This window comes from Oncorhynchus clarkii, unplaced genomic scaffold (assembly GCF_045791955.1).
Source record: "Oncorhynchus clarkii lewisi isolate Uvic-CL-2024 unplaced genomic scaffold, UVic_Ocla_1.0 unplaced_contig_11951_pilon_pilon, whole genome shotgun sequence".
In the NCBI taxonomy this organism is placed as follows: domain Eukaryota; kingdom Metazoa; phylum Chordata; class Actinopteri; order Salmoniformes; family Salmonidae; genus Oncorhynchus; species Oncorhynchus clarkii.
The window spans coordinates 67,733-78,410 of record NW_027258407.1 but is presented as its reverse complement, the minus strand read 5'-3'; the positions used below and the strand labels follow the sequence as shown (position 1 = coordinate 78,410).

Below are 10,678 nucleotides of genomic sequence, written 5' to 3'. Positions count from 1 at the left end.
AGAGAGAGAGGCAGGACAAAGAGAGAGAGAGAGAGGCAGGACAAACAGAGAGAGAGAGGCAGGACAAAGAGAGAGAGAGAGGCAGGACAAAGAGAGAGAGAGGACAAAGAGAGAGAGAGGCAGGACAAAGAGAGAGAGGAGAGAGGCAGGACAAAGAGAGAGAGAGCAGGACAAAGAGAGAGAGGACAAAGAGAGAGAGGCAGGACAAAGAGAGAGAGAGGACCAAGAGAGAGAGAGGACCAAGAGAGAGAGAGAGGCAGGACAAAGAGAGAGAGAGAGGCAGGACAAAGAGAGAGAGAGAGGCAGGACAAAGAGTTTAAAAATGATTTATTAAACGACCAATAAGAGAAAAACAGTGACAAACCCTGTTCACTGAACAATACAATAGGAAAAGAAAATACATTGTTTTTACAAAAACATTTTTACAAACGTTAGGGAGCAACTGAGACTTCATCATAATGCTATTTGGTGTGTCGGTCCTCGCTCATCATTATTAAGCCGTTAAGATAGCTGGGTATAAGTGCTGATCTAGGATCAGTTTAGCCTTTTAGAACACAATTAATAAGGATTGTGTGGACAGGTTGGGACCTGATCCTGGATCAGCTCTCATACTCAAGACGCTTGACACACTATCCCTAAACTAAAAACAGTGTGCATTAGCATGAGCAGAAACTGGGGGAGGATGATTCAAGATATACTTCCTGACTGAGATTATTTTTTTAGAAGATTAATACATGTAACATAAATTAGGTCATAATTAGCTCCTCCCCATCAGCTGGTAATAAAACAATATAAAAAGTGAATAAAAACAGAATATGAGGGTATCGGGGGCGGGGTCAGTTTAATTTCAATTCCTGTCAATTCAGGAAGTACAGCGAAATTCCAATTCCAATTCTCCTCAATGCTTTTCAATGAGGATAATGTGGATTTGGAACACGCTTCAGTTTCTGAACTGACTGGAATCTAAATGGACCTGACCCCAACCCTGGAGGGGACACCACCTTACTGTTTAACTGCCACACTGTTCTGTCTAGCATCACATCTTACACAGGGCCATCAGTGTGCTGTATGTGTGCAGGGTTTTGTTCCAGCCCACCACTAACAAAACAACAAATAAAGCTATTCTTCATGAATTAGGTGAATCAGCACAGCAGGTGTTTTAGTGCTGGGTGGGTGCAAAACCCCGCAGCACAGCCCTGTACTATACGCTCATCCATAATAACCCTGGCTACCCTGCATGGGAGCCTCCCATATGACCCCTGACCTCCATATGACCCCTAACCTCCATATGACCCTGTTATCAATGTTAGTAGTGATGATTAATCTAATGCTGACCAGGTTTCAAGAGAAAAACTTCTGCCAACAAACTCTGGGCTTTGGCTGAGTTCAGTTCTGTTCAGTCCAGTGTGGCTTCAGTACAGCTGCCCTGTGTAGGTGGGAGGGGGACAGAGGTGTGTCTAGTCCCTACGGTGGAGGGAGGATGGAGGGCAGAGGGGACAGAGGTGTGTCTAGTCCCTACGGTGGAGGGAGGATGGAGGGCAGAGGGGACAGAGGTGTGTCTAGTCCCTACGGTGGAGGGAGGATGGGATGGAGGGCAGAGGGAACAGAGGTGTGTCTAGTCCCTACGGTGGAGGGAGGATGGAGGGCAGAGGGGACAGAGGTGTGTCTAGTCCCTACGGTGGAGGGAGGATGGAGGGCAGAGGGGACAGAGGTGTGTCTAGTCCCTACGGTGGAGGGAGGATGGGATGGAGGGCAGAGGGAACAGAGGTGTGTCTAGTCCCTACGGTGGAGGGAGGATGGAGGGCAGAGGGGACAGAGGTGTGTCTAGTCCCTACGGTGGAGGGAGGATGGGATGGAGGGCAGAGGGAACAGAGGTGTGTCTAGTCCCTACGGTGGAGGGAGGATGGAGGGCAGAGGGGACAGAGGTGTGTCTAGTCCCTACAGTGGAGGGAGGATGGGATGGAGGGCAGAGGGAACAGAGGTGTGTCTAGTCCCTACGGTGGGTGGAGGGAGGAAGGGATGGAGGAAGTGGTTCCTCTCCGTCAGGCTTTCCCTTCCCAGGCGTCGTCTCTCTGTTTAGCTGCCAGACGCTTCTGCTCTGAAAGACAGACAGACAGACAGGTTGATAGGAGAGTAAATCAATACTACTACTAGGTGTCAATACTATCATAAAGACAAAGACTAGTTCCACTTTAAAGGAGCAACATGTAATATATTAGCCTTCATTTCTTCACGGTTTTGTGAAAGACACTTAGAGAAGTCCCGAAAGGCTCAGGACTGCCTCTTACCGTATCACTATCCAGAACACATCTGTTGACAGGACATGAAGAAACGTATTACTAGTGTTGTTGTTGTCAACCTCTTGAACAAGAACTCCTCTTAACACAGGAAGTTGTACAAAACAGTCAGACTGGCTCGTCGCGGTAAAACAAAGAATCTAAATTCACTAGCGTTCAAAAAAATATGTTTCTCTCTCATGGAGTTCTATTCCTTTACTAGTTTTATATTTTACCTTTATTTAACCAGGCAAGTCAGTTAAGAACAAATTATTATTTTCAATGATGGCCTAGAAACAGTGGGTTAACGGCCTTGTTCAGGGGCATAACGATAAATTTTTACCTTGTCAGCTCGGGGATTAGATCTTGCAACCTTTCAGTTACTAGTCCAACGCTCTAACCACTAGGCTACCCGCCCCTAACCACTAGGCTACCCGCCCCTAACCACCAGGCTACCCGCCCCTAACCACCAGGCTACCCGCCTCTAACCACCAGGCTACCCGTCTCTAACCACCAGGCTACCCGTCTCTAACCACTAGGCTACCCGCCTCTAACCACTAGGCTACCCGCCTCTAACCACTAGGCTACCCGCCTCTAACCACTAGGCTACCCGCCTCTAACCACTAGGCTACCCGCCTCTAACCACTAGGCTACCCGCCTCTAACCACTAGGCTACCCGCCTCTAACCACTAGGCTACCCGCCTCTAACCACTAGGCTACCCGCCTCTAACCACTAGGCTACCCGCCTCTAACCACTAGGCTACCCGCCTCTAACCACTAGGCTACCCGCCTCTAACCACTAGGCTACCCGCCTCTAACCACTAGGCTACCCGTCTCTAACCACTAGGCTACCCGTCTCTAACCACTAGGCTACCCGTCTCTAACCACTAGGCTACCCGTCTCTAACCACTAGGCTACCCGTCTCTAACCACTAGGCTACCTGTCTCTAACCACTAGGCTACCCGCCCCTAACCACTAGGTTACCTGTCTCTAACCACTAGGCTACCTGTCTCTAACCACTAGGCTACCCGCCCCTAACCACTAGGTTACCTGTCTCTAACCACTAGGCTACCTGTCTCTAACCACTAGGCTACCCGCCCCTAACCACTAGGTTACCTGTCTCTAACCACTAGGCTACCTGTCTCTAACCACTAGGCTACCCGCCCCTAACCACTAGGCTACCTGTCTCTAACCACTAGGCTACCCGTCTCTAACCACTAGGCTACCCGTCTCTAACCACTAGGCTACCCGCCCCTAACCACTAGGTTACCTGTCTCTAACCACTAGGCTACCTGTCTCTAACCACTAGGCTACCCGCCCCTAACCACTAGGTTACCTGTCTCTAACCACTAGGCTACCTGTCTCTAACCACTAGGCTACCCGCCCCTAACCACTAGGCTACCCGTCTCTAACCACTAGGTTACCTGTCTCTAACCACTAGGCTACCCGCCCCTAACCACTAGGCTACCCGCCCCTAACCACTAGGTTACCTGTCTCTAACCACTAGGTTACCTGTCTCTAACCACTAGGCTACCTGTCTCTAACCACTAGGCTACCCGCCCCTAACCACTAGGTTACCTGTCTCTAACCACTAGGCTACCTGTCTCTAACCACTAGGCTACCCGCCCCTAACCACTAGGCTACCCGTCTCTAACCACTAGGCTACCCGTCTCTAACCACTAGGCTACCTGTCTCTAACCACTAGGCTACCCGCCCCTAACCACTAGGTTACCTGTCTCTAACCACTAGGCTACCTGTCTCTAACCACTAGGCTACCTGTCTCTAACCACTAGGCTACCCGCCCCTAACCACTAGGCTACCCGCCCCTAACCACTAGGCTACCCGTCTCTAACCACTAGGCTACCTGTCTCTAACCACTAGGCTACCCGCCCCTAACCACTAGGCTACCCGCCCCTAACCACTAGGCTACCCGTCTCTAACCACTAGGCTACCTGTCTCTAATCACTAGGCTACCTGTCTCTAACCACTAGGCTACCTGTCTCTAACCACTAGGTTACCTGTCTCTAACCACTAGGCTACCTGTCTCTAACCACTAGGCTACCTGTCTCTAACCATTAGGCTACCTGTCTCTAACCACCAGGCTACCTGTCTCTAACCACTAGGTTACCTGTCTCTAACCACTAGGTTACCTGTCTCTAACCACTAGGCTACCCGTCTCTAACCACTAGGCTACCTGTCTCTAACCACTAGGCTACCTGTCTCTAACCACTAGGCTACCTGTCTCTAACCACTAGGCTACCTGTCTCTAACCACTAGGCTACCTGTCTCTAACCACTAGGCTACCCGCCTCTAACCACTAGGCTACCTGTCTCTAACCACTAGGCTACCTGTCTCTAACCACTAGGCTACCTGTCTCTAACCACTAGGCTACCCGCCCCTAACCACTAGGCTACCCGCCCCTAACCACTAGGCTACCTGTCTCTAACCACTAGGTTACCTGCAGCCTGGTACTGGTTTGTCATTGACATTTACAGGATGAAATGTTCCATGACCTTTAAGTCAGCAGAGAGAACAGCTCCACAAGAACTCATGTTAACACAGGTGTGTAAGTAGTGACGTGTCGGTGTCACTGATAGACACACACAGCACATGTTCATGTCTTTAAATGTCAATTTTAACGTATTTTTTTTTGTCTGTAAAGTATTTTTCATGACGTGTCGGACCCCAGTAAGACCAGTTGTCTCCATTGGTGTCGGCTAACAGGGATCCTAACGAATCTAATAACCACACTGAAGTACACATAGAATATAGAACTTATATGATTAAGTCTTCTGTATGAATCACAGAAGAGTGTATATGATTAAGTCTTCTGTATGAATCATGTGTATATGATTAAGTCTTCTGTATGAATCATGTGTATATGATTAAGTCTACTGTATGAATCATGTGTATATGATTAAGTCTACTGTATGAATCATGTGTATATGATTAAGTCTACTGTATGAATCATAGAAGAGTGTATATGATTAAGTCTACTGTATGAATCACAGAAGAGTGTATATGATTAAGTCTACTGTATGAATCATAGAAGAGTGTATATGACTAAGTCTACTGTATGAATCATAGAAGAGTGTATATGACTAAGTCTACTGTATGAATCATGTGTATATGATTAAGTCTACTGTATGAATCATGTGTATATGATTAAGTCTACTGTATGAATCATGTGTATATGATTAAGTCTACTGTATGAATCATGTGTATATGATTAAGTCTACTGTATGAATCATGTGTATATGATTAAGTCTACTGTATGAATCATGTGTATATGACTAAGTCTACTGTATGAATCACAGAAGAGTGTATATGATTAAGTCTACTGTATGAATCATAGAAGAGTGTATATGACTAAGTCTACTGTATGAATCATGTGTATATGATTAAGTCTACTGTATGAATCATAGATGAGTGTATATGACTACAGGATGTTACTGTATAAAAGCACATCCCACCTTAAAATAATATATTTTGGGGGTTGAAAATATGTATTTTTTGGTTGAAAATATGTCTTCTCTGGTTGAAAAGACGTCTTTTCAATGTCTTGTGCTCACTGGGCACCAGGGGGAGGGAGCGCTAGTTGTCTAGAACAATCTAAACAGAGCTTCACACTGAGACACATAATGTCTATGATCACATAACGTCCTGTAAGTTCACCTGAGAACAGTAGAGCACAACAGTTATCCTGCCAGAAAACAAAGTCAGTTCCATAAGCAGCCGTCCGCCTCCCCCCCTCCCCTCCCCTCTCCTCCCCTCCGTTCGTTCCTCCCTCCCTCCCTCCCCTCCCCTCCGTTCGTTCCTCCCTCCCCTCCCTCCCTCCCCTCCCCTCCGTTCGTTCCTCCCTCCCCTCCGTTCGTTCCTCCCTCCCCTCCGTTCGTTCCTCCCTCCCCTCCCCTCCGTCCGTTCCTCCCTCCCCTCCCCTCCCCTCCGTTCGTTTCTCCCTCCCCTCCCCTCCGTTCGTTCCTCCCTCCCCTCCCCTCCGTTCGTTCCTCCCTCCCCTCCCTCCCCTCCGTTCGTTCCTCCCTCCCCTCCGTTCGTTCCTCCCTCCCTCCCTCCCTCCCCTCCGTCCGTTCGTTCCTCCCTCCCCTCCCCTCCGTACCTCCTCTCCCCTCCGTCCCTCCCCTCCCTCCGTCCCGCCCCTCCCTCCCAGGTGAAACCTGTACTCCTTTACTGATGTCACTTGTTAAATCCACTTCAATCAGTGTAGATGAAGGGGAGGAGACAGGTTAAAGAAGGATTTTTAAGCCTTGAGACATGGATTGTGTATGTGTGTCATTCAGAGGGTGAATGGGTAGGACAACATATTTAAGTGCCTTTGGTAGTAGGTGCCAACTGCACCAGAGTGGACTGGTCCTTCTAGCTGAATATATCCACTTATAAATCCCCTGGGAGGAGAAATAAACAACAGGGAAATTATAGAGTAGAGGTTCTGCCCGGCAACACAGGGCGTGAGGAGAACAACTCAAGGAAACTCTTAGCCAGAGAGACGAGAGAGTGTGTGTATCAGCTGTCTAACCAGAAACCAAACCTCTCAGGACTCTCTCTCACACACACACACACACACACACACACACACACACACACACACACACACACACACACACACACACACACACACACACACACACACACACACACACACACACACACACACACACACACACACACACACACACACACACACACACACACACACACGTCTCCTCTCTCTCTCTCTCAGTGAAAGAAGTGGTCACCACCAGCAAACATCTAGTTGTCCGTTCTTCCTGACAATCTGTTCTAGATTTGTATCTCGTCAGGACACTACTTTCCCCCCAATAGCTGGTCTTTGGAAGCAAGGCTACACTTAAAACAACATGACTGGAAGCCATTTCCAGGACGTGCAGTGTGTGTGTGTGTTTATAGCACACTAGATGAGCGCATTGTCCTCAGTCTCTCTGAGGCTGAGACTCTTCTTCGTGTTCATGGTCCTGGAAAGACATCACTGACAGAACACCACCCCCTAGTGGTAGCAACACTCTACGACAGCTTACTTCAACTGGCATACTAATGATGTAGATAAACCCTGGATTGCAGACGCTACGTATTGGCTAATTACTTGCTTTGGAGCCACCGGTCGGCCATGTTGGCTCTCCCCAGAGGGATCAGTCCTCCATAGGAATGAATGGAATCCTATAATATTTTAATTAAATGTTTCAAGGACAACATGACATGTATATTTAAATATGTTGCTGTTGTCGTGGGGACAGTAAGATGAGAAATAAAACATTTAACAAAAACATTTTTATTCTATTTTATTTATGTAACTGTTCGAATAATCTAATTTAATAATCTAATTTAATAATCGAATTTAATAAACTAATTTAATAATCTAATTTAATAATCTAATTTAATAATCTAATTGAATAAACTAATTTAATAAACTAATTTAATAATCTAATTTAATAATCTAATTTAATAAACTAATTTAATAATCTAATTTAATAAACTAATTTAATAAACTAATTTAATAATCTAATTTAATAATCTAATTTAATAATCTAATTTAATAATCTAATTTAAAGTTTGCATTAAGGTGTCTGTAATAGAATCTGCTTGTCAAAAAAAAACAACTAACATTAATAAATGCATTTCCATAGCTTCCAATATATATACAGTATATCACACTTTTGTTGCCAGCAGTTTAGACATTAATGGCTGTGTGTTGAGTTATTTTGAGGGGACAGCAAATGTACACTGTTATACAAGCTGTACACTCACTACTTTACATTGTAGCAAAGTGTCATTTCTTCAGTGTTGTCACATGAAAAGATATACTCAAATATTTATAAAAAATGTGAGGGGTGTACTCACTTTTGTGATATACTGTATATATTTACAATGCAGGAGTACCAAGACGGCTCTGTGGTGGCTTCAAAACAGCGCCCCCTGTCAGTCACCCAGGGTTATCCCCATCATTGGTCGTACCCCATTAAAACCCCTTATTCTAAAAGAGTTTTAAATACATAGATCTAGAAAACAACACCCCATAATCGTGTGAAAAAAAAAAGGTTTAGACATTTTTGCAAATTGAACAAATCGATGATTTTTTGTTTTTATATATATACACATTTTAGAATCAGGCTGAAACGTAACAAAATGTTGAAAAAGTCAAGGGGTCTGAATACTTTCTGAATGCACCGTATAGCTTCAAAATATGGTTAAAACGATCAGTCTGATGTGATGGATGGTCAGTCCTTGCGTACGTAGCGGTCTGTGAACTGGAGAGGGGTTACATTACCTCAGCCGTTTACCAAAACAAGTGGCGGGGTCACCTCTGTTGTTATTATTACTTGAATTACAGATTGCCCCTTGAAATCACGTACCTCTGGCATCTTGCAGTTTTTTCCTCTCTGCTTCACGGTGCTCTTTGCTCTGGGGACTCTTGACGCCCAGCGCCCCCATCACCAGCCTGCGGGCCAACACTGCACTGGTCTGGGGACGCTCCTTAGTAGGGAGCAGGTAGTCTGGAGGAGAGAAGGGACAGTGTTGAGGGAATGGAAGAGGAAGGGAGGGGGGGTCAAAGAAAGTAAAATAAAGTTTTTAAAAAAGGAAGAAGGACAAAGAATATACAACAGGTGACAAGACAAGGATTAGCAGGGAGGAGAGAATACAGGAGGTATGAGAGAATACAGGAGGTATGAGAGGGAGAATACAGGAGATATGAGAGAATACAGAAGATATGAGAGAATACAGGAGATATGAGAGAATACAGGAGATATGAGAGAGAGAATACAGGAGATATGAGAGAGAGAATACAGGAGATATGAGAGAGAGAATACAGGAGATATGAGAGAGAGAATACAGGAGATATGAGAGAGAGAATACAGGAGATATGAGAGAGAGAATACAGGAGATATGAGAGAGAGAATACAGGAGATATGAGAGAGAGAATACAGGAGATATGAGAGAATACAGGAGATATGAGAGAATACAGGAGATATGAGAGAATACAGGAGATATGAGAGGGAGAATACAGGAGATATGAGAGAATACAGGAGATATGAGAGCGAGAATACAGGAGATATGAGAGAATACAGGAGATATGAGAGGGAGAATACAGGAGATATGAGAGAATACAGGAGATATGAGAGGGAGAATACAGGAGATATGAGAGGGAGAGTACAGGAGATATGAGAGGGAGAATACAGGAGATATGAGAGGGAGAATACAGGAGATATGAGAGGGAGAATACAGGAGATATGAGAGAGAGAATACAGGAGATATGAGAGAGAGAATACAGGAGATATAAGAGAGAGAATACAGGAGATATGAGAGCGAGAATACAGGAGATATGAGAGCGAGAATACAGGAGATATGAGAGGGAGAATACAGGAGATATGAGAGGGAGAATACAGGAGATATGAGAGCGAGAACACAGGAGATATGAGAGTGAGAATACAGGAGATATGAGAGGGAGAATACAGGAGATATGAGAGCGAGAATACAGGAGATATGAGAGCGAGAATACAGGAGATATGAGAGAGAGAATACAGGACAGAGATATGAGAGAGAGAATACAGACCAGGACAGACCAGGTCAAAGATGAAGGAGTTCCAGAAATACTCAGAGACAGATAATGGAGAATAAAGGATGGACAGATGAATGAAAGAGAGGACAGTCAGTACCTGAGCAGCTGCGAGCCTTGGCCCTGGTGGTGACGGAGGCTTTAGCCAGAGACCTGACCTTCAACAGCGGATGTTTGGTCCTCAGAGCCTCCCGAGCTGACACACACACACACACAGACACACAGACACAGTTCAGTTGCTAAATGTTTACCTCAGATGTTGACTTGAGTGTTGACTGAGAAGACAGCCAAGTCAGCTCTACTATTAAAACATGTTGACCACTACTTCATTTGACCATCCAAACATCTTCAGTAAAGTTTGACAGAAGAGAGACACGCAGTGTTTTCGATAAGGTATGAAACATGTTCAGCTGTATCCGTCACCTGTGGTCAGGTGGAGCTCACCTGTGATGAGGTGTGTGAATAACTGATAGTGTCGGACAGAGCTACCAGAGTCTATGGCTTTTCCTTTCATTTATAAAAGCTGTGTGACTCACCTGCTATGGGGCTGTTGAAGAGAGCCAGGGCGTGTGTATCGTCCACAAACTGGATGTCAAAGCCTCTCTGCCTACACACACACACACACACAAAAACACCTTCAGCATCTCATCACCACCACATGCTGTAGGCGGAGCTTCGGCTGCCCCTCGACGAGACGGCGCTTCGGCTGCCCCTCGACGAGACGGCGCTTCGGCTGCCCCTCGACGAGACGGAGCTTCGGCTGCCCCTCGACGAGACGGCGCTTCGGCTGCCCCTCGACGAGACGGCGCTTCGGCTG

At 46.0% G+C, this 10,678-nt stretch overlaps 1 protein-coding gene across 1 annotated transcript in view; it reads right to left on the bottom strand.

Moving 5' to 3' along the window:
• Positions 1 to 1,892: 1,892 nt before the first annotated feature.
• LOC139396872 (coiled-coil domain-containing protein R3HCC1L-like) overlaps positions 1,893 to 10,678 on the bottom strand; it is a 12,787-nt gene continuing 4,001 nt past the window's right edge. The window contains exons 4-7 of the mRNA XM_071143792.1: positions 10,398 to 10,468; positions 9,962 to 10,057; positions 8,660 to 8,800; positions 1,893 to 2,098 (exon numbers count right to left, since the gene is read on the bottom strand). Coding sequence (XP_070999893.1) covers positions 2,043 to 2,098; positions 8,660 to 8,800; positions 9,962 to 10,057; positions 10,398 to 10,468 — 364 coding nt within the window. The 3' untranslated portion in view covers positions 1,893 to 2,042. The remainder of the gene's footprint in view (positions 2,099 to 8,659; positions 8,801 to 9,961; positions 10,058 to 10,397; positions 10,469 to 10,678) is intronic.